The sequence below is a fragment of the Nuphar pumila genome, chromosome 1 (assembly GCF_984573655.1).
Source record: "Nuphar pumila chromosome 1, dmNupPumi1.hap1.1, whole genome shotgun sequence".
NCBI classification, from domain to species: domain Eukaryota; kingdom Viridiplantae; phylum Streptophyta; class Magnoliopsida; order Nymphaeales; family Nymphaeaceae; genus Nuphar; species Nuphar pumila.
Window position 1 is genome coordinate 10,759,513 of NC_143249.1, and position 24,227 is coordinate 10,783,739.

The 24,227-nt window shown below is 38.2% G+C and overlaps 2 protein-coding genes and 1 long non-coding RNA gene across 3 annotated transcripts; 2 read left to right on the forward strand and 1 right to left on the reverse strand.

Moving 5' to 3' along the window:
* Window positions 1-1,569: 1,569 nt before the first annotated feature.
* On the forward strand, window positions 1,570-2,762 carry LOC149847951 (uncharacterized). Its single transcript, XR_016432479.1, has 3 exons — window positions 1,570-1,653; window positions 2,078-2,238; window positions 2,485-2,762. It is a non-coding gene; the product is annotated as an uncharacterized LOC149847951 (long non-coding RNA).
* Window positions 2,763-5,022: 2,260 nt separating this feature from the next.
* LOC149847952 (ubiquitin-conjugating enzyme E2 5-like) lies at window positions 5,023-8,647 on the forward strand (the record flags this gene model as incomplete). The annotated part of the gene is made up of 4 exons (XM_090009843.1): window positions 5,023-5,150; window positions 7,350-7,402; window positions 8,292-8,420; window positions 8,517-8,647. Coding segments are annotated over 4 exons (423 nt in total), but the record flags the coding sequence as incomplete, so codon positions are not given.
* Window positions 8,581-22,628, reverse strand: LOC149847953 (dolichyl-diphosphooligosaccharide--protein glycosyltransferase 48 kDa subunit-like). Its single transcript, XM_090009832.1, has 13 exons — window positions 22,254-22,628; window positions 21,802-21,938; window positions 21,577-21,702; window positions 17,510-17,563; window positions 17,285-17,398; window positions 15,532-15,587; window positions 15,408-15,449; window positions 9,725-9,800; window positions 9,495-9,566; window positions 9,284-9,409; window positions 9,076-9,180; window positions 8,901-8,984; window positions 8,581-8,808 (listed from the first exon to the last, which is right to left on the reverse strand). The coding sequence occupies exons 1-13, from the start codon at window positions 22,531-22,533 to the stop codon at window positions 8,761-8,763; spliced, it is 1,320 nt and encodes a 439-aa protein (XP_089865958.1). The 5' UTR covers window positions 22,534-22,628; the 3' UTR covers window positions 8,581-8,760.
* Between the last annotated feature and the right edge of the window lie 1,599 nt (window positions 22,629-24,227).

The window sequence follows — 24,227 nt, forward strand, 5'->3', positions numbered from 1 at the left end:
AACAAATAAATATATAATACCAGACTGCACCTAACTTAGCTGTTTTAAGCTTAGTGCCTTGATCAAGCTTAGCTCGTTTATCTGGGTTGAGCCTAGTCTATGTTCAAACTTGGCTCATTTATCTTCACAAACAAGCTTGAGCCGAGCTTAAAGAAGTTGAGCTTGGGTTAGTTGGGTTCGTTATTCCCTTCTAGTCGAACTATTGTAAGATGATTTCATAAGAATAGCTGTAAACGAAAAAGAAAAAAGGGTTAGGGTTCTAGAGAGAAAATGGTTAAACTTTTAACGAGAAACAAACAAATAATTTCTATGACTTTATATATGAATCACCAATCATGTGAAGGTAATGCATTTACATATGTACATGAGGAGTATTTAGTTAAAGGAAGTTTGTAGGTCTTATTCGTGAAAGTTGTACTATATTTGTAAAGGTTGTGTTGTATTTGCGAAGGTCGAATAAGCACACATTTTTAGAGCTCTTTGAGGAGTATTTACTTAAATGAGGTTCACAGGATCTCTTCGTGAAAGTCGTACTATATTTGCATATGTTGGCAAAAACTCTTTTTTATTGAAAGGTTGTGAACTTCCTATAGGGTACCTAATATATTGTGCAGGTTCACATGTGTGAGGGGCAGAAATGTTATAAAAAAAGTTAAGAATCAATTGATATGAGAGACATTTAGTCAAATTAGTAGGCATTTCAAAAAAACTCACCAATTTGCAAGGACAGTAACTACATTTTTTGTAACAAATATGCTTTTCATGATGGTAAAAATTTCATTAGTTACTAACTATGAGCGAGCCAAGCCTACGAGGGCTTCACTTATTTGGTAGGGGTGACTTGTGAACATCGCCAAGACAAGATATCACGGTTCGAAACTACAAGGAGTTCCTTGTTGTGTGGTCGAAGTTGAGTACTCTCCGGCAAGAAACTGGCCCTTGGTCAGCCAATGTTCAGCCGGTGATAAGGATTTTTTCCTCGGTCAAGCAAAAAAAAAATGAGACAAAGACTCTTATGATATTGGTAGAAATGCATCTATTAGGTAAAACAAAAAATTTGCGGTATGCTTTTGAATCAACAAAGTTTCCAGGTATGAATTTAAGTTATAAAACTAATCGAGTATGTATACGTAAACATAGTCATAAATCTTATTATTGGGATTTTCTTGACAAAAGAAAAATCAAGCGATAAGTTAGAAGATTAGTTTTTCTCGTGAAAATATTGAAAAAAACAGTATATTTTAATTTCAGAAATATATAAAAAAAAAGACAAGGAAATTGTTCAAATTTAAAAATATAAGAAATATAAATACCATGCTAATAACGTGACAATATCGCTATAAAATCACGGTTCTTATAAAATAGACACATTAAAATATTGCATTTTTCTCGGAATTATAATATATCGGCTCGGTTTATAATATATCGGTTTTTCAACAATCTCGGAATTATAATATATCGGTTTATGCAGTCGGTGAAACCTTAAAAATGAAATGAATTTTTCCTCTTCTTTTTTCCTCATCTATAAATACCTAGAAACCCAAACATTCCATCATCCCTCTGACTTTTCCACCTCAATCCGGAATTCTTTTCCTCCAATCGCCGGGAAACTCCGTCTCCGGCGACCCACCACAATCTCCTGCTGTTCTCGACGTAAGAATCGTAAACTCCGCGTTTTGTTAGCTGCTCTCCGGTGCGTGATGAATCGGTTTCGGTTGATTCTGATGAGAGGATCGTTCTGGATGTCTAGCGTTTGGTTCGCGGGTTTTTATTTGGTTTTGTGGAGTTTTACGACTTAATTCGCGATATTTGATGACGAATTAGGAGAATTTTCCGTGATTTTCTTCAGTTCTTGCGAAAGATCGAGGCTTTCTCTCGTTCTGGATCTCTTCCTCCTTAGTCGAGAGGCGATTTTCCTCTCTCTCTCTCTCTCTCTCTCTCTCTCTTTTAGGCTTGGTTTCCTTGTATCAAGAAAAGGAGAGGAAATTCGTTATCGATAATCGAAATCCGATTCGTTTGCACTCGAATCGCTGATTTTTCTTTCTCGGAACTATCTTTCCTCTTCTGGTTTTCGCAGGTTTTTTCCTGCGCTTCCCCTGTCGTAGGGGCAGGCATCGAATCGATCGCTACTCGGAAATTTGGCGAAATCGGCGAAAGATCAACGTTTTCCGGAAGATCGGATTTCGTACCAAAGATGAGCCCCTCAACGAAGCGAAGGGATACGGATGTCATGAAACTGTAAATAATTCTTCTTTTTTTCTTTGCCAAAGAAGATAAAATTCTCATCCTATACAGATTTATACTTTTTCCCTTTATTTCTTAGATTTTTCTCTCTCTTTTATTGTTTTTCCCTTCTTCCTTCATAATTCGATGATGATGGCGATTATGATTGTTTTTCTTTATTTTTCTGCTTTCTTCTTCTTTCAAAAGCTGTTGATGATGATGGTTATTTTTTTGGGGATTGGGGTTTGAGAATGGTTACAGGATGATGGCGGATTACAAGGTGGAGATGATTGAGGACTCCATGAGCCGATTCTTAGTTGAGTTAAGCGGCCCCACCAATAGTAAGACACTTGACACCTTATTTTGGGGGACTTATACGCCATTCTCCGCATCAACATCCCTGATCTGCAACACCATCTGCCTCCAGGGACCATTCATGAGCCACGTTACTTTTCTTTTTCCTTTTTTTGGTCTCCTTGGCATGTCTTGGGCCCGTGTTTGGTTACCCGGTAGGTTCAATGTTGGTTGAACCTGTTTTCGTATCGTAATGTTGATGGTCATAGTTCGGCTCTCTCTCTCTCTTAACTTTATTCTTAAATCTCTCGTTCCCATGTCGACATTGAATGATGTACTATGTTGGGCCGGAAACAAGCCATGTCGCTCGTGGCTTGGCTTATGTTCAGCTGGTAAAGAACTCGTTCAAACTCGTAAAATAAGCTCCGCAAGCTAAACATGAACAATAGATACTCGACCTTGTTGTCTGTACTAGATATATTTTAAATCATGCTGTATATATAAAACATATGATTAAGCTATTTGCTTTGTAAAAAAATAGGTTTAATGAGAAAATCTTTTTATTTTTAACTCTTAAACATTTTTTTTGCAATCCTGTTTCCTTCAGTTATAAAAACTTATTTTTTCTATAAACAAGTCAGCTCAAACTTGGCTCGTTTAACTCAAGATCGTTATGAGCTCAGCTTGGCTCTCCACAAGAATGAGCCAAAGCTTAAACACTTCAAGCTAGGCTCATTTACCTGCCCTAGTCCAGTGTCAGGTTCAAGTGTTGGTTCCTCCAAACAGTAGAATGACACGATAAGTTCTGTGTGGGTAATCACATAAAATAACCAAAACCACCAGAACTTTTTAAGTTGAAGGCTGACAGTGTTAACAAGAGGGTGCTCCCATTGGAACTTGAATTACGTTCAGCTAACAAATGACAGAACCAGAGACTACATTGACAAAGATGGCATTCCAGATTGATTGTTAAGTTTAACACCTCTTCTTGTGAGAGAAACTGACTTGAATTGTGTTTTTCAAGTACCTAAAATATTCTCCAGTTCTTCATATTGTTGGATCATTTTTCAGATCACACAGTTTCACAATCGTCATCATGATATAAAATACGAAATAAATCAAGAAATACAACAGTGTAAATAACATGATTAACAGACGACCGAAACAGTAACAGGGAGCAAGCATGACATTTTTCGCATCAGACCAAAATCCAGACGACAGCATAAGATTAAACAGATGCATAGAACATAAAGAAAACAACAGGAACATGTTTAGTTTATGTAATAGGCTAAGGCGTACGAAAGTACTTCCCTTAGAGAAGATTCGCCCCCACATACTGTGCAAATCAGGGTCCGGTGTCCTTCCCCCATGATACAATAGCCACGACAAACCGAACGGTGCACTCCGGCGGATCGTCCTTCGAAAACAGCCTCTTCGAACCAAAGTTGCAGAACCACCCTTTCGGAAAAACTCACAGGAAAGAGAGAGAGAGAGTAACAGGGGAGATGGGAACTCGCCTGTCTCAGCATATCCGTAACCCCACCCCTGACCACGCTTTTATAACCCACGAACGGTTATGAAACGTGGAAGGAGCCCGTTACGGAATCCGAGGGGACGTGATCCGTTAACGGACTTCGAAAGATCGAGATCCGTTACGGAATCCGAAGTACCATAATGGGCATGGAATCCGAGGAGTCGTGACCCGTTATCCATCCATTCCCATAACCCGTTACCGAATCCAAATCCAAAGAAACTTTGGGTAAAAAGGTACTTTGTCTTAATTGGATATGACCCTAAAGAGCCAATTACCCAAACCGGCACGGCACAGCACGGTGGGCACGCACGCACATGTGTGTGGTGGTCATCCCACTCCCTTGTTCTCAGGAACAAGTGTATGAGTTCTCAAGTGGCTTATAAAGCCCACAGAAAACTCAAACACAAGCAATGTGGGACTATTCCACCTCATCAAGACCACCTCTTTCAAAACAGCCCAGTTTCTCCTTTCAATTCTCTCTACCTTCCTTCTTATACCTAACACATATTACTTTACTGTTTTTATATACCTGTAGTATCTCCCTCCTTTTTTTAATGGTTAACTTTTAGAATTTCCTAGCCATATTGCTTTCTCTTGACGTAGTGCTGGTTTTGGATATCGTTTTTTTCTTGTGGTGTTTGGCTATATTCGTTTTACTGCAACATTCAACTGGTGTAAAATGAAAGAAAGAAAACGTGTTGGGAAGGAAAAGCAGTTATTTGTACACTCTTGTTGAGGTATTTTGTTGAGAGAGAGAGAGAGAGTCCACATCGTGCGGCTCGTCTCATCTGACTGGAACATCGCATTTTGGTGCCTCATTCGGTTGTCAGCAACAGTTCTTTCTTTCCGTTTCTTTCAGCGGGATTGTCGTCTCTGGCTCTGGGTGACTAAAGCTTTTCCGACTCCAATATGCTTTTGCTGTCTAGAAGGTAGAGACAGTCGGACAAGAGTGATTTGATTGGCCTCTTTTTAATTTGATTGCAGGTCCCTATCACGGTGGAATTTGGAAAATCCAAGTGCTGATCCCGGACGAATACCCCTACAAATCTCCTTCCATCCGCTTCGTCAACAAAATTTTCCACCCAAACATTAATGAAGGGTGAGTTACCCAGTTCCCCAACTTTGCTTCTCCATTCATTTTCACCGAGACGTGCTTCTCTTTGCCCATTTTAACCCCCCCCCCCCCCCACCCTCCCTTCTCTCTCTCTTAATGGCTGAGAATGTGGTGCAAAGACGATCTCTTTTTCTTTTGATTTTCGAGTATGAAGATTTTTTTTCTTTTTGTAATGGCAGTAATTCCTGCATCTTTAGTTGGTCAAAGTATGAAATTTCTAAATTATACATCTCTTGATTGATGTAACACAGAATGATGAACCCGATTTCAGTCTATACACAATCATGACACGATTTCGGTCAACTGAGAGGTGGATTCCTATGTGGTCGTCATTCTATGCTTGCCATCTTTTTGGGGACGTCTTTGGATCGTCCCATCACCGTTGCAAAGGGCACCACCGGTGGTGATTGAAATGATCAGTGAAAAATGAATTGATTTTATGATTTGCTTTCAGGTGTTCCCAAAAAGTGAGGACTTGTATAGGCAGATCTTTAAGGATTTTCTTGTTTTTCATGTGTAAAACAGTAATTACAACATATATTTAACGGCCAGTATTGACGGAAGCAAACTCTGGGACTTTTTAGTTAACCACAGAATTAGGGAAATTTTCAAAAATGCACCTAAAGTTGTCATTAATCAAAAAAACCACTAAGTTTTTTGGATAATTTTAAAATCACACCTAAATAATTTTGTGGTTAATTAAAAAGGCCCAGAGTTTACTTCAGTCAAGTTTGCTGTTAAATATGAACTGAAATTGCCATTTTACCCTCAACGTGCTCTTCACAGTATCTTCTTCTCCCTTCTGAGTGTATCTAGTTTCTTGAATCTAGACAAGTTTTCAGCTCATGCAGGTCCATCTTTTTTTTTCATGCCATCCTAATTCAGGTGTGTGGTCATGTGAGAAAGTGCATATTTGCTTTTGATTTCATGATTTAGGTTGCATGTCCTTCAGTCCCTTCTCTCTTTGCACCTAATCAGTAAAAAATTGTGCACAGTGATTCATTCCCTTTTGCCATCAATGTTAGAAAGCGAAGGTTAAATGCTATAGTGATCGTCCCTCGCCATCAATGTTTAAGCCCTCAGAAGATGTTGCTTCAATTGATGATGAAATATCAAGTGACAGTGATAGCCACCATGAAGCTGAAGAAACTTTTTAGAAAATTTTGAATTTCTCTGTGATTAGTGATGAACATCCACAATGTGTAAAAGAATTCAGACTAGCTGATGTCTCAACGTGTGGCACAAGTATGGGTATAGATATATCACAAGGGCACCAACTCACATGTTGCAAAGATAGAAAAAGACCTTTATTGATGGGTATTGTAGGAGACATTGGAGAGGACTTGCTGGTTGCGTTAAGTGATGGAGATGGCTCCCTTGGGTAGATGGGAACGCATGGAAGCGGAAAGGCCAAGGAAGAGGGAAGGAGAGCTTTGAGGGTAAATTAGTAAACTTACTCTCTTAACTCAAGTTAGATGGAGGAAATTTTCTTTGAGTAACTGAAAAAACAGCAGGGGCTCAGCTTGTGTGGCAGGCAGGGGCGGTTCAACAGAAGTTGAGGCCTTAGGCGTATTTCATTGGAGGCCCATATTTCTCCATGTATTTTTTTTTTCATTGGAGGCCCTCAGCATGTGAAATATAAGCGTTTTATATATATATTTATTTATTTATTTATTTATTTGAGACCTTAGGAGGTGGCCTCAAATCTCAAAGAGGCCAGCCAGCCCTGGTGGCAGGAGCAGTTAGTGCACATCACCTTGTGTTGGGACGTTGTTGCAAGTTCAAATCCGTATGGTATAGTTGTACAACTGGTAGGGCAGCTTTCTCTGTCCAAAAAAAAACTATGAAAAAATGTAGGTGTTTTTTTACAAATATCTTAATCTTAGGTGTGTGCTTTATTAATGCCAAAACTTTAGGTGTTTTTTTTTTTATTTTCCCACAGAATTATTTAGATGTGTTCTTAACATTATGCAAAACTTAGGTCTGTTTTTTATTAATGCCAAAACTTTAGGTGCGCTTTTTTTAAAATATCCAAAAAAATGGGTACGTTTTTTTGTAAATAATCATATATTAAAACCACAGGGCCGACAAGAGTATCCTTAGCTTCATAAACGGCAACACCCACATATATTACTACAGTGACTTCTGCAAAGAAAAGTGTAACCGCATTGCTTTTGGTTTCAGGCCCGGTTTTGTTTGCCTTGATGTCCTCGGACAGACGTGGAGCCCCATGTTCGGTAAACTCCTTCCTCCTAACCGAGGGATTCAAATCAAACAAGTAGAAGGAAATTAAATACCACAAACAGATTAATATTTTGTAATTACCTTTCTATATTACAAAGTTATGGGAGATTATTGCCTGAAATATCTCAAGAAAAAAAAATTGATTATCCATTTCCAGATGTATGTTAGTTTTTTCTTGAAAATAGGGAATACCTTAAAATTAGGACATCCTAAATCTAGATACGCATAATTTTAAAGAGAAAAAAGTTGCCATTTACCCAAAAGGTTTCTTGTGTCATTTTTTTGTATTTTTTATAAAGCAAATCAATTCCGCACAAGACTAACTAACTAGCATCAACTCTCTCTCTCTCTCTCAAAAAGTCATAATTGCAGGTGTCATCTACTCAATCACACCCCACGAATGCAGTTTCTTTTTTTCTTCAAATAGACATGCTTTTTTATCAAGTTGTTTCAACGTTAAAAAAAGAAAAGAAGAATAAAGTTGTATTGTGAAATTTCGGTGTGTTACAAATTTTAGTTATCATAAAAAACAAATTTAATATCAAAATATCATAATTTGAAACATTTTACAAAAGTAAATTGTGGATTACATTTGTAGATTGCCACACACATGCACAAGAATTCTAATCACACCAACGAAAGCACTTTTTCTCTTTCATATATTAGTTATGAAGTACCATTAACTTCCTGTGCATTATCAACTTTACCTCTTAGCTTTTCCTTGAAAATTAAATATAGGGTTGTTTGTAAAAGCCTATTCGTTTTCATAATTCAAAATCATACTCAATAAATCCCATAATTCAAAAGCATTCCTATGTTTTTTCTTTAACTATTAGTATGCATACACATTCTATATGTTGATCTTTCTTGACAACGTATCAGATCTTATAAACATATTTGAAGTGTTCCTTCCCCAACTCCTGCTCTACCCCAATCCCTCTCATCCATTGAACCGTGAAGCTGCTGCACTGATGATGAAAGACCGTGATACTTATGAGCAGCAGGTCAAAGGTAAAGCCAACACATTCAAGTTTTCCTATGTCATGCTATATCTGAAGTTCTGAACCACCGTCTGAGCCAGACCTTGACCGGCGTTTCCTTCAACAGAGTACTGTGAAAGGTATGCAAAGGCTACCAACATCAAAAGCCAAGAAGTTGCAGAAACAGCAGATGAAGATGACGACGATGACAATTATGTAAATAGTGAAGATGAAGATTAAATCATTAATTTCTCCACAATGTAAAAATTTCATTTAATTTATGAAAATTTCTCGCCCAAAATTGAAAATTATGCTTCTACAATGTCTCTCTCATCCAGCTAGATCTAACAGCAGCTTCTCTTAATTAGAAGCTACTTGTTGTACAGATAGACAATGCTGAAAATGAAGAAGGCCGTCATCTGAAACAGGAGAAGCAAGTATATGTTGAACTTACATGAAAGTTAGATTTAACATGAAATTTTGGTTAAAATTACAAAGAAATGACACTTACCATAGAAAATGATGCCCCATAATACGGAAAAGCTGCAGGTATAAACCTCTCGTATTCGTTGTGCCTGAACGGTCGAACTGGGATCTGCAATATAAAAAGTTTTTTTTAAGGTACAAGGACAAAATTAGCTGTTAATGGAAATATCATGGTAGCTACACCAATGTACAGAATGTACCTGCTTAGAGAGAGATAAGCTGGTATATCCAAGTCTTTGGTACTCAATCTTGAATTGGAAGACTCCATAAACATCTGGAACTCGGAATGAAGTATAAAAGAGGCCCTAAAGCACAAGAAAGTGCAAAACAAGGAGAAAACCAAAGGCTCAGGGAAAAATCGCACGAGAGATAGAGAGAGCATCAAAGGAGTTGGTTTGAATTATAAACCTTCTGGTTATTGGATAAGGTCTTCAAGATGTAGGGGCTCATCATGTAAAACTGCACTTGCACGTCATCAGCTACATATGGTATCCAGTCCTTCCCAGTCCACGCATAGATCTCGACAGAGTATTCCTTCAATAAACTTAGGATGTTAGCACTGTGCGTGTGTGTGTGTGCGTGTGTGTGTGTGTGTGTGTGAGAGAGAGAGAGAGAGTACCAAGTCATCGCTGATTCTGTATATAGAGGGCTCATCCTTTTCCCCAACTTTATTGTGCCTAACATTGACAACCTAAACAACATCCAGTCAGTGGGAGGAGGATAATGTCCAGCCTCCAGGTCTAACAAAGCACTCACTAATGACAACCACATTCAATGCTACTTCAACAAGTGTCCCCCCTCGCTCAAAGTCCTTGCTTTTCACAATCTTGAAAAGGATAAGAAGCTCACCTTGAGATGGCCTCTTTCATGGAAGACCCACTTGCTTAGTTCAGTCACGAACTGCTGATTGCCAGATTTTTCGTGTCTGCGTTCATGACAGAACAACTATAAGAATATGTCAAAAAAATCTGAAATATCAGAGCATGTTCTATTTAATGTAGGGCTGTCAACAGGTGAAGTCTGGGTCGGGTCATGGCCAACCGTTAGATGACAAATCAGATACCAATTCAAGTTCAAGAAATAATAAAAGTCCATGCGGTTTGGATTTTTCATGCATTCGGCATGCAGCAACGGATTTTTCAAAACCATGAGGTTTCAGACATCTCTAAATATATGGAGCTGTTGCCATCAGGTGGCCAATTTAAGTGTTGGCGCACTTATATTTGAGAGGCTGACAGTGATAAGCATGATCAAGAGCTACTTCAAGTCTTGAACTACTGATCCACAGCGTGAACTAAAGTTATTTAATGTTATTTCTGAAACATTCGTAGTCAGCAGTCATGTAGAGTTTATAGTCATTAGATATGCAATCTAAAGACTGCAATCTTGTGAGATGGTTCATTAGTTAAATTACTAAAAATTAACAGTCAGGGAAGGGCTATGTAACTGGGACATGGCACTTAGGGTGTCGTACCTGTGTCAACACGGGTACTGGTACCTGGACACAGCATTTGCCGTGTCCTATATTATATTATATATTTTCAATATATAATATATATTTTCAGTATATATTTTAGATATATAATATATATTTTTTAGTATATATTTAGCCATGTCCCCGTACCCACACTTTTTGGAATTGCCGTGTCGTACCCTCCATACCTGTACCCAGGTGACATAGGGGAAGGGATGACCATGGACATCCGAACAAACCACTTCATCGGGCTAGAGAATCTATAAAGAATATTTGTAGAGGTAAATCAAAAAATATTTAGCAAATTTAGATTATTGATGAGATAATAACTTGCACAACCTATGTAGTGGGTTCTTGAAAATATGTTGGGGTCTTGTAGACACGCCAATTTTGACTAAAAGGAGTATTGAAAACTGGATCTTTGGATCTTTTTTTTAATAAGGTGTTTCCAGTCTAAAATAAGGCAAGCCTCAGTTTCGGTGCACTTTTGGCCCATAAAATGTGGTAATTTGCACCCTAATAATTGCATCGTACACTAAAGGCTTCATCAAAGAAATGAATTAAACTAGAACGTATTAACTTTGCAATGCAACAAAGATCACTCGAATCTAACACCAAGATCAAGAGTTATAAGTGGAATAATGGTTCCAAATCCAAAAGAAGGTAGATCCCACTTTATGTGCGCTCTTTAACACTAAAATAATGTTTGAAAGTGTTGCACCTAAAAGAAGAATTAAAGTACAAGATGTCAATTTTCCAGTGCAACAAAATCACCTCGATCTGATATCAAAATAAAAGATTATGACCAAATAAGTCAACATGTCTAGTGAAAACTCAAAACAATTTAGCCTCAAATCTAGGATGTCGTCAAGCTTGTTCTTAGCGACAAACTTAGTTTGTAGCGAAACCCAAATCTTACAATTTTAGACTCATTTTCATGCCAAAATGAAGGTTATCTCTATCTTGACCACTTTTAATATTTAGAAGATATGGAAAAACTCACCTGAGACCCTAGAATTCATCATAAACAATGTTGTGAAAAGTGTTGTGGCATAGCATAGCACTCCACCAAAAACTTAAGCGAGGCGTAAGCCTCAGAATTTTTTTTCTTTAACTTTAAAAAAATCTTTAAAAATATCTACAAATACAAATAAATAATAGAAATACTTTATTGTTAAAGTGACAAAAATTAAGAAGCAGAAAATTGTAAATAAATAGTGAAATTAACATTTTTTCTTCTACAAAAAATTGCAAATATAAATAGTTTCCTTTTTCCATTCTTTTTGTCTCTCTCTCTCTTTCTTACTTTCTTTCTTTCTTTTTTCCTATCTTCCTTTTCTTTCTTTCCTTTCATTTTTTCTTCCTTCCTTTCTTTTCTTTCTTTTTTTTTTCTTTGTTGTTCTATTTACCTGTGCCTCAAGGGGCAGAGGGCAGAGGGCAGAGGGCCTCGCCTCAAGGTGAGGCACGCTATTTGCACCTTGAGGCGTATATTTTATAACTATGATCATAAACTAGACAATCAGGTTTAATCTTGCATTAGGTTAGCCAACCAGATGAATCAACAAAATTTGTCCAATTAAGAAGAAGCACCTTGGAATGGTACGTGGATCTAAACCCAAACACCCAAAGCCCTCCAAGAAAACTATAAATAGAGGTGCACCCCCTAGTCCTATCCATCTAGACTACTCTGCCTCCTGAAATTATAACAGTTTAACTCAGTTACACTGCATTCAACCCAACCAAAAGTCTACTGCCTTAACTAGCCCAACCTAGTCTACATCCCAGCATTAGGTCCACGCCCTTCCAGTCCTAACACATTTGAACATTTGCCCAGCCAAAGGTCTTCCAGAGTAATCTTGTGCTCACCACAACCTAAAAAAGACTACCCAAGTCTCAGCTTCTGATGAGTTTTTCTTCCTCTTTTCTTGCTTCATTTTCATTTGTCTCCTTTATTTTCATTAGAAGTTTAGATGTTAATTTTCACAGTTTCCATATTTTTTGTGCTCTTCATATTTTTGAAACATCAGTGGTGTGCTACACCACCAAAGCCCTTGAAATCCCCACCTTAAGCCAAGGTTAATTAATCCTCTTAGAACCTATTCAAAATAGGACAGCTAGCATAACTAAATCCCTAGAAGTCAAAACCCTTTTTTGTCTTTGTTTAAAACAGAAATATTATTTGGATGTAAAGTTAATTATGAGCAAAACATAAATGGGGCTGGAGTGACATGGTGTAGAAGGTGGTGGTAATGGTGAATGTGGAGATAAGGGTGGTAGAGGCAGAGGTGAAGGTGAGGATATAAAGGTGGTGCTAGAGGTGGGGCGGCATTGTTGGAGGCATGACATAGAAGGTGGTTGTGATGGTAAAATGTGGGGATAAGGATGATGGTGGCAGTGGTGGAAGGGTGATGGTGGTAGTAAAGGTGGGGTGGCGGTGGTGGTGGTGAAAATGGTGATGAGAGTGGTAGTAAAGATGTCATGAGATCAAACATCTATGTGAACACATTGTTGGTTATCAAAACTATCACCTTAACTAGCCCAACCTAGTCTAGGTCCCAGCATTAGGTCCACACCGTTCTAGACCTAACACATTTGAACCTATGTCACAGGGAATCACTAAACTGGGTGTTGCACCCGCATCGACGCGCTGCGACGCGGGTGCAGGCACGGCACTCAGTGTGGTCAACCCGCACCCAAGGTTATATTTGTCTAAAACAGACTCGGTCAACTTTGACCGAGTCCTTTTTGGACTATTAAAAAATCGTGACCTTTTTTTTTATGTCGGTGAAATAGGGAGGAAGAAGAAGAAGAAAAAAAAAGAAAGAGGATAAAGAAGAAGAAGAAAGAGGAAAAGGAGAGGGAAGAAGACAAAAGAGAAAGAGAAGAAGAAGAAGAGAGAGAGCACCGATGAGCAGCTACCTCTTCCTCCGCTTCTTCTTCTTCTTCTTCTTCTTCTTCTTCTTCTTCTTCTTCTTCTTCTTCTTCTTCTTCTTCTTCTTCTTCTTCTTCTTCTCGTTCATCAATCGGCCAAAGAGAAAGAGAGAGGATGCCCTTTCGGTCGAAACCCACCTGAGAGAGAGAGAGAGAAAGGGGTTTTGTGCCCCCACCCGAGAGAGAGTGAGAGAGAGAGAGAAGGGAGGTTTTGTGCCCCTGCCCAAAAGAGAGAGAGAGAGAGAGGGTTTCGTGCCCCCCACCTTTTTATTAAAAAAGGTGGGTCTGGATCAAGTGTGGACCCGGTCCACACTTGATCTAAACCCAAAAATGAGAGAGAAGGGGCCTTGTACCTCACCTTTTTATTAAAAAGGGTGGGTCTAGATCAAGTGTGGATCTCTCTCTCTCTCTCTCTCTCTCTCTCTCTCTCTCTCTCTCTCTATATATATATATATATATATATATATATATATATATATATATATATATATATATAGACACACACACTCCTGCACCCCCGCACTCAAATTTTTTTTAAGTGCCGCATCGCCCCACCCGCAATGTGACATAGATTTGAATATTTTCCCAGCCAAAGGTCTTCCAGAGTAATCTTGTGCTTGCCAAAACCTAAAAAAGACTACCCAAGTCTCAGCTTCAAATGAATTTTTCTTACTCTTTCTTCCTTTATTTCCATTTATCTTCTTTATTTTCATTAGAAGTTTAGATGTTTTTCACAGTTTCCATATTTTGTGTGCTCTTCATATTTTTCAAGCATCGGTGGTGTTCCTACACCACCAAAGCCCTTGAAATCACCACCTTAAGCCAAGGTTAATTATTCCTCTTAGAACCTGTTTAAAATAGGACAGCTAGCATAACTCAATCCCTATAAGTCAACACCCCTTTTTGTCTTTGTTAAAAACAAAAATATTATAAGGATGTAAAGTTATTTATGAGCAAAACATAAATGGGGTTGGAGTGGCATGGTGTAGAAGGTGATGGTAATGGTGAATGTGGAGATGAGGGTGGTAGAGGCAGAGGTGAAGGTGAGGTTATGATGGTGGTGATAGAGATGATAGAGATGATAGAGGAGGGGTGGCATTGTTGGAGGCATGGCACAGAAGGTCGTTGTGATGGTAAAATGTGGGGATAAGGATGATGGTGGCGGTGGCAGTGGCGGTGGTGGAGGTGAGGCCATGGTGATGGTGGTAGTAAAGGTGGGGTGGTGAAAGTGGGGATGGGAGTGGTGATGGAGGTCAGGCCATGGTTCTGGTGGTGGTGGAGGTGGTGGTGGTGAAAGTGGGGATGGGAGTGGTAATGGAAGTCAGGTCATGGTTCTGGTGGTGGTGGCATGGCATAGAAGGTGGTCAAGGTGATGGCCATGGTGGTGGTGGTAGGGGGTGGAGCGGTGGACCAGTGGTGATGGTGGCATGGTGTAGATGGTAGCGATGGTGGTGGTGAAAGTGGGGTCAGAGGTAGTGGTGGTGGTGGCTGAAAGGAACTAAAATAAATAAAAACAGAAGAAAAGCAGGTCCCCCCTACTTCTAAAATAGGAGATGCTCTTTATTTGTTCTGAAGTGAATCTATAATGAATAAAAAACTGAGACATCCCACACCACATAAACACGATCACAACATGATCATAAATAAGCTAAAAAGAGACAAGCTATAACATCCAAACACGGGGTTAAAAAATTAGGTGCTTTATGGTTCTGATTCAAATAAATTAAATGAAGCTCTTTAAATATTTTTTAACTTCTTTATTGAGTGTGATGTTACACCCATCAACCTTCACATGCTTTCCCTTTGAGAGGGAATTTTATGCATTTTTCGCCTTACTGATAGCCTTTTGAGAACATTTATATAATCTGTTACCTACATAGTCATCTTACACCTTTCTAGTTACATGTTAATTTCAACCATGAATAGCACTGCTTCCATTAATTCTAACAACTACCAACAGTTGGTTGCATCTATTAATCTCATATTTCAAAGCAACCAACCTCAACATTCCTCAGAGCAAAGGAAGTTAAGAATATAAAACAAAAGGATAAGCCACAATAGTAACATAAACAAGCAAAGGTCATGATTAGAATCAACATCATAAAGAGTGATGCTCAATTTACCCACTTAATCAAGCTTCCAGCCTTCTGCACTCCTGCTCTAAACAGACTGCATGCAATAAAGTTCTTTTAGTCAAGAAGGCAATTAGCTCTATCAAATATCAGTGGAAAAACAGAAAAGCATTGCATACCGGTTGCTGAAGAGATCCAAAGATCCAGAGATCAGGATACGAGCATTATTTCTTGCCTGTCAACAACGATCATAAGCAGGAGTTATCAGCATTTTTATTAAGTCAAATAAGCAGTAAGCATTAAATTGATGAAGACATGAGAGCAACATAAATCAAATTCACTTGGCATCTGCTCACACCGATTAATAATGATTTATGACTAAAGTAGTGCTTGAATCGTCTAACTCTACCATCAAATAGTATGATTTTGCTGAAAACACTAAAAAAATCCTAGTTGAAGCCTTTTGTCTAAAGTTAGTCAACATTATTCAACTGATTCAAATTACCAATCAACCTTAAAATTGGCAGAGTTTTTAAAAATGTAGACTTAATTTTTAGGATATCTTTTACATTTACAAATTAAAATTTCTAAACTCTTTCTTGGTTCCTTCCAAAAAAAAACATGAATCTATCCTTAAAAGTAGATACACATTTTAAAAAATGCCACCACTTAAGGGTGTCTTCATAAATTGTCAGTTGAACATGGACAATTAAACTAAATGGCTTGACAATATATTAACCCTAAGCACACAGTTTCCATAAGCAGGTGTCCATTCCATGCAAGATGTCATGTGATCCATCATCCATGTGAACACATTGTTGGTTATCAAAAGTCTCCTGCTACTTTGAACTAGGATGTGAACATGCGAGGTTGCTTAAATTTGTACTTTGTCAGACCTCAAGCATTCCCATACGATATGAAACAAGCAAATAAAATTCCACTTGAACATGTGCCAACATGTAGCACCACATGATTCTTTGTAGTTGACGTTTGCCATAAAAGAGGTTACACAAATCCACAAGCTTCGAGCTCCCTCTCTTATTCAATGAGTATATCAAGAATTTTTCCTGCTCACTATAAGATCTACTGCCAAATAGCTACTTGAGATTAACTGTCTGTGTGACTCCCCAAAAGGTATATACATGTGAACGTTCCTTTTCTAGATAATAAAATGCTAACAACCTTTTTGTTTTCTTTTTATTTTCTGAAAACCCCCAAAACTGGAAACATTATGAAAAGGAAAGATAGATGTGATGCAAGGAAGAATAAAGTGACAAGAGGTCAACCAAAATGCAAGACCAAAACAAAAAAACAACAAAATGCAGCTCTATCTTTGCAGGATGAACCACTGTACTGCAAGAATCCGAAGAATATTATATGCCATCTATGTCACATGGGGCGCAGGTGCGGGTGTGGGTGCGGGCGTGGGTGCGGGTGCGGGGATTCGGCACTTCCAAAAAACCGGGTGCGGGGGTGCGGCAGGGGCAAAAATGTAAAATATATATATAGTGTATATGTATGAATATATGGTAGCTGTTAAGGTCCATGACATTTATGCCCAACATACTTTTTACCATTTTTTTATCTTATATGGTTGTCCCCAAAGATGAAAGTGATGAGTTGTGGAGCCTGATTCATTGTTTTTGCCCTTGCAGGAAGGGGGGTCCGGGGGCTCCCCCCGGTGCGGGTCCCCCCCCAAAGATTTTTTTTTAAATTCCGCAGCCCATTTCATAGGGCAAAAAAAATTTAAAAAAAAAAAATCCAAAAAAAAAAATGGACAAAAATGACCCTGGGTGCGGTCAAAGCACCCAGGGTCGGGTTGACCGCACCCGCGTCGACGCGGGTGCGGCACCCTGCTAGCCGAATCCCTGTGACATAATACAAAATAGGAAAAGAATATGTATGCCATATATGAAATATGAAAATAGATACCTGCACAACAGAAACCAAAGAAATAGCAGATCCTGTCAAAGTAGGAGGACTTGACAAGTTGATCTTTGGGTTTGCTGAGTATGCTGAGGATGATGCAGAAAGAACTTTCAGAATCTGTAAGACATCAAACAACAAGTTGAAAAAATTCAGTCTTCTGCAACATAGAATCCACTAGCAAATTAGTACAAAACACAGAAGCTGTTGAATAAACTTTAAACTGCTTACATGACCATTAGCAGCATTTAGAGAATGACCAATTCCTCGAAACAATACAGGGGCCTGAAAAATTATCCAAGCTAAAGGTATGAGAACACCAATAAGACAAAACAAATATTATCAATTATACCTTGCACAATTTACATGGAGAAACCAACAAAAAGGACTGCCATGGGAAACAACACGCTGCTAACAGAGCAGCTTAAGAGTTTAGAACTATCTATTATTAATGAGGTTAGTATGCCCACTGGCTTTTACGTTTGACAAGGCCAACCATAAACTTAGAATTAACTTGATAGTTGATATGGCCTGGTGATCGCATCTCTAAAAGATTTAGTATTACAAATTGATGAGGATACATAGGTCTATTATGGCAACCAGGATTTGAATTCCAGATTGATTTTATGGCTAGGAAACAAGTTTGCTATGACGAGATAATCTACATTGTGTGTCTGTAGTAGTTGAAGCAGGTTTGAGTTGAGTTAATGTTTTATGTTGTTTCTGTTTTCGTTCACGGAATTTATGTTCAAAACTATTTTTAAAAGTTAATTCTTCCTCCATTGAAAAGCATATCTAGTCTGACACCAAAACCTAGGAAGGTTTCCAGGAAGGGAAACAGATGTGGGAAATTAGACTTTTTTATGCGCATGTGAAACAGAAAACAAGAATATAATTATATAAATATATATAGAGAGAGAGAAGAGGGATGATCCAACCCCCTTTTTTGTTAGGTCCAGTTAGGATACCCCAAAAATCGTACTCCAAGGTTGTAAGTATTGTATTGGTAGGGCCCAAAATAAGATAAGTATAGTATCCTATCATATCGTAAAAATCATATTTTTTAATAAAAATATTTCATTTTTTTAAATCATAAAAAATTAGCAAAAAATCTAAACAAATCATAACACATGAAACAATGATGAATTGCACAAAATACAACCATACAATCACATATGAAGAATTTATGTCTAAACGTCGTTATACACATCCTCTCAGGGTTGCACATCTTCATCATACACACCCTCCCAGGGTTGTACATACCTCATTTCTGCCTCACTCGTCTCTTTTTCTTGTCCTTTTTCTCTCAGACCAGTGAGTACTAGTTGGCATTGTTATTTCACGGTATCCTGCAAATTCTTTAACATGCAGACCGCAACATTGAGATGAGATACCACCCAAAAAATAGTATGGAAATAGTTTCACTCGATTTTCAATCGGTTTACACTTATTACTTGAGTGCCCCATTGCCATGTCAAATCATCTAATGTCATCTTCCCAAAAAAAAAACTCAATAAGAAGCAAAGAATAGGGATTGTTTACCTTAACCTACTTTCTTTAGTGAAAAATGGTGAAAATGCACTTACTTGAGCAAACCGCAAAATCCCGCTCTCTTGCGCATAGATCGACCCCCAAATCGTTCCCACAACTCCTAGGTATTGTAGGAGTGTGGAGCCTAATTTCTACCTTGATATAAATCTCTAATTTTTGTGGATCCAACTTTGCGGTAAGTTAGTGGGGGTTGCAGGAGGCAACACCCCTCTGCTCGTAAGGTAGGGGTTCGGGGGCATGATTCTCGAGGCTGGATTTCTTGGAGGGTAGTTTTGTAATTTTACTCAAAATATGTTATCCTAGGCTTCTTGTATTTAAAGAAGACATTATGTCTTTTGTAAGGTGTGTGTCTCAAACCAAGGCAACTTTTGTCGAACCACGTAAAATAATTGTTCTTTGTGTGGTTGATTTATTTATGTTCTTCCTATTTTTGTTTCTTCGATCTATCGACAGTGTGTTCAATCGTTCCCCAACACTAGGGTGTCTGGATACCCTTCTAACGGCCTCTACACAAACGAGGAGGTCGGCCCTCAAGAGGTCTTTAAAACCCAAAAAATAAAAAACAAGTTTCAGCCCTTTTTAAAGTGTGTCGAAGGTATAACGTAAGATACACCGTGTAATGTACGATAAGGTATGATACATGGGTGTATCATACGATACACCTGATACGAATACAATACACTCATATCAAGATACGAGTGTGTATCATATCGTTGTTGCTCATAGTAACGATATGTATCATACTGTATCGCACAATACGATATGATACTTACAACATTGGTTTACTCAATAGAGAACATGTACTTGATTAAGAATTTTTATACTCAAATGTGGAGGGGTGACAACCAATTTTCCTATAACGGTTGGGTTACATCAAGGATCTGCTTTAAACCCTTTCCTATTTGATATAGTGATGGATGAGCTTACAAGATCAATTCAAGAAAATGTGTCATGGTGTATGTTGTTTGTTGATGATATTGTTTTGATTGATGAGTCTAGAACTGGGGTTAATGCTAAGTTAGAATTATGGAGACAGACATTGGAAGCAAGAGGTTTTAAGTTGAATAAGAGTAAGACAGAATATATGGAATGCCGGTTTAGTAAGCAATGAAGTAGTGATGGGAGTATAGTAAAGTTTGGTGAGCAAGAAATACCGGTGGATGATTGTTTCAAATATTTGGGATCTATCATTCAAAAGTATGGAGAAATTGATGGAGATGTAAATCATAGAATAAAGGTTGGGTGGATGAAATGTTAAAGTGCAACTGGAGTGTTGTGCGATCGTAGAATGCCATTGTGGTTGAAGGGAATGTTTTATAGGATAGACTATTAGGAACACTTTACTATATGGTACAGAATGTTGGGCTGCCAAGAGACATCATATTCAAAAAATGAGTGTAGCTGAGATGCGTATGCTTAGATGGATGTATGGAAATACAATAAAAGATAAGATTTGGAACCAAGAGATACGTAAGAAGGTAGGCATTGCACCCATTGAAAATAAGATGAGAGAGAATCGTTTACGGTGGTTTGGACATATTCGGCGAAGGCCTAATGATGCTCCAGTTAGAAGGATGGAGAAATGGAAAAATATATTAGTTAAAAGAGGTTGGGGTAGGCCTAGGAAGACTTGGATGGAGATGATAGGAAAGGATATGAATGCTTTGAACCTCACCGAGAACATGGCATTGGATAGAAATGATTGGAGGAGAAGGATTCATGTGGAAGACCCAGAATGGTTTTCTTTTTTGGTTCATATAGCCGACCCCAATTGTTTTGGGATGAAGGCGCAGTTGTTGTTGTTGTTGTATACTCAAATGTATATTTTAAAGAGGTAAAAAAACAACATTTGATATTATACTAAAATTTGATGATAAAATATTTACATTTTTACATCAAATCAATTTGAAAGAAAGTTTTTTTCTTAGTAAATAAGCAATGATAAACACATGGCCAGCAATTCATGTAAATCAGCCGATATCGATTCTCAAGTGAATTGGAATCGGCCAAAAAATAATTTAAAAAATATTATGTGTCAATCAGAATGTGAAACATGTTGAAGTCATTAAAATAATATTAAAAATTAATTTTAAGCTATTTTTTACATTAATTAAAAAATAGCCAATTCAGGTCAGCATCGTATCGATTTTCTGGCAATACGATAAGTATAGGCCGATACGCACTGACAACACTGCATCTAATGGTTAGATTGAGCAAAAAATATGAGGTTATGAAGAACCAAAACAAATGATGAAAGGGTGTCTTATGATTTAACACAATTTAATTTACAAGGTTCATTTAGAGCTAAGTTAGTTCCATCACATTGTGTCTGACAACAACAAGCAGCTCAGAAAGGAATTTAAGTTTGCCCCACGGAAATCTTTGGCACTCTTAATAGCTTCTCCTTTTAATCTGGAAATCAAAAGTGGCCAGGAGCGACCACATCTGTACCACCAATTTTTGGATAAACTGAAAAGCTTATCACGTATTTCTCATAGAAATATGTCCAAAACATTTTCTTTTCCAGTCCATTCAAGAGCAGAATTCACCAAATTCATACCTACCAGTTTTGTAAACATCTGTCTAATCTAAAATAACAAGCAAAGATGTGTTCATCCATTATTTTTGACAAAATTAGTAAGAAAAAACAAAACAAGCAGAATTCCGCTTATTCCAATGAAGGTTAAGGGTTTAGCAACAGAATTGAGTATGGTGGATCACACACAAAGGAGTAAGATACCCCTAACCTCAATCTTTTCACCGCCCAATATTACATCGGACTGAATAAAACCATCGCTTGCAATCAAAGTATGATCCCCTTCGGTCTCAGAGACAGCATAGCCAGTGTGATCAATAACAACAGCAGAAGCATCCTATCACAAACAAAAAAAATCAATTCAACTAAGAACCTTTGTAATCCAAACTATGAAATCCCGGAACAACACGGGAGAGTGCAAACAGAAAGCACTCGCCTCATCGAAATCCGCTCCACATTCGGTTGCAAGGTCACGAATCAGATCAGAAGCCCCGACGTCCCCAGCAACTATCAAATCATGACCGGAATCAACGAAATTCAGAACGGCCGCCAAATCCAACGATCCGCCTAATCCTGCCAAGCAGAATCATCGAGCATTCAACAGACCGAAAAACAACAATCTCCACATGATCACAAAAGCCTAAAATCCTAGAACTCTCAAAGGCGCAGTTCCTAAAGCTCTATAACGAGCAATCTCCCTCAGAAACCGTAAATTTCCCTTTTTTTGCAATTTTGAACAAGAAAGTTGAATGAATCACACAAATCCAGAGCCACGAAACCGTACAACCAACCAGATACAGGGGTGAAACGACGAACTATAACTCGAAATTTCCCAGAAAAAAAGGAAAAGATCGACGGGGCGATGTACAAGATCGGATCAATGCTCACTCTGGGCGGAGGGAGAGAAGAGGACGAGGCCGCCGTAGAGGTACTGCCCGTAGCGCTGCAACGCGAGCTTGGGGTCATCGCTGAGCCTGAAATCGAGGTCGAACCCTCTCGATCGGAGGGAGTTGAAGAAGAGGGAGTGGGAGGAACGGATCGCGAGGTCGTCGACCAGGACCAGGAGGCGCCGATCGGTGGGGCGATCGGGGGAGAAGGAGGAGACGATCGGGAGGAATGGGTTCAGAGAGAGTAGAGCTACCAGCACCAGAGCCCACGGCTTCGCCATTGCCACTAGGGTTTCGCAGATCGGAGAATCGCTCGCTTCCCCGCCGCTTCGCTTTGTGCTTTGTGCTTTGTGCTCGCACGCACCGGAATTCGGGGCGACGCGACGAGGACCGATGTGGGAGATGGTGCCTTGCACTCGAGCGGTACTCAAGTGTCAACGGGTCGGGTTTGTTTTGGATACAGGTAGAATCAAAACTCAGATCTGATTTGAGATGCTGGTACCGGGTCCAATCGAACTTATCGTAACAGAAATCATACCCGGATCCTATAACTATTACATGAAGGGCCATACCCGGTAAAGTAATTTTTTTTTTTATCTTTTTTACATTGAAAATTTTTGGATCTTAGTCGGATCTTGACTCAGGCCCGAGTCTGGTTTTGAAATTTCACAACACATTCCCAACTCCGCATATTAATCAGACCCTTTGAGTCTGACCCCGATTCCAATTGGGCCTTTTTGTTTATCATCAAACCCTAACCCTATAGGATTTGGTACGGGTTGGGGTGCAGGTAAAATTCGATCCATTGATAATTTTAATTCGGACACATTGTCTTGAATCCATTGTTGGCATAAACGGATTTTGAACCCAATCTCTTTTCTAAAAAGAAACTTAAATTGGTCTAAAACACTTAAATATGGGACCAATTCCCTCGTTGCATATTGGTATTTATATGGTATAAAATAAATATGCTTCTCTTTGTTCTTGCAAACAAACAGAACAGAATCCTGCCGTTACCACTTGGGTTAAATTCGAAATGAGGAAGGAAGAGCGAGAATATTAAAGAAAAAATGTTCTTTCTACTTCCTATCTTTATTTTAGTGTGTTTTATAAATAAATTATAACTGAGATAAATATGAATTAAGAACAATAATTAATATAATATATATAAGATAAAAGAAAATAAATTGATTTTATTTTATCGTTGTTAATATGAAAGGCACATATAATATGCATGGATTATACACTTTGTTATGCTTCTAGTTATCGGAAAAAATTTGGTACTAATAAAGTTAAGGAACTCATGCGCTAAAAATCATAGTTGCAAGTTGTATCAACTCAATCTAACTATATAGATGTGATCAGCATGGCTTGCTTGCAAATGATCAAGCTTTGGATCATGCTTTTACAATGTATAAACGTGATTTTTTGAGTTATAAAGTTTCGGCACATTGTGGGTCATTAGTTTTTAAACCCTTTTAAAAACCTGTTCACTTGTCATAATTTCATGATTGGAAACAAGCTTCCAACTAAATAAACCATGTAGAACACATCTGTAACATCTGATACACGGAAAATTAGAAATTTTACCTTCATTAGTACCGAATATTTGACCTCTAGTTAATATGATTAGGGCTAAAATGCTGATTTAGACGCAATTCAGCTGAATCTGCCAATCTTTTAAGGTGTATAAAGCAGACTATTCATTGAATTGAAAAGCACCCGATTCAGTTTGATTCTGACAATACTACTTAATTCTTTGATTTTTTTATTTTTGACAATACTTTGTTGATAAAAATATAAATAAAAACATAAAGGTGTACAATTTTTTTATTTCTCCTACAAACTTGGCTGCAGTTTTTTCTATTTAGTGTGAAGAAACAGCCGCTATTGTTCGGACATTCAATTTTTTCTTATTTTGAAAGGCAAACTGGGTTTAGGCATATCCCCACCAGTTACACAACATACCATTAGA

What these genes read in the sequence shown, in the direction of transcription:
- LOC149847953 (XM_090009832.1), bottom strand. Translation starts at nt 22,533, where the DNA reads ATGGCGAAGCCGTGGGCTCTGGTGCTGGTAGCTCTACTCTCTCTGAAC. An exon ending in TTGGATCTCTTCAGCAACCG is followed by an intron (nt 15,450 to 15,531) that starts GTATGCAATGCT and finishes TATTGCATGCAG; the next exon opens with TCTGTTTAGAGCAGGAGTGC. An exon ending in CCTTATCCAATAACCAGAAG is followed by an intron (nt 9,181 to 9,283) that starts GTTTATAATTCA and finishes CTTGTGCTTTAG; the next exon opens with GGCCTCTTTTATACTTCATT.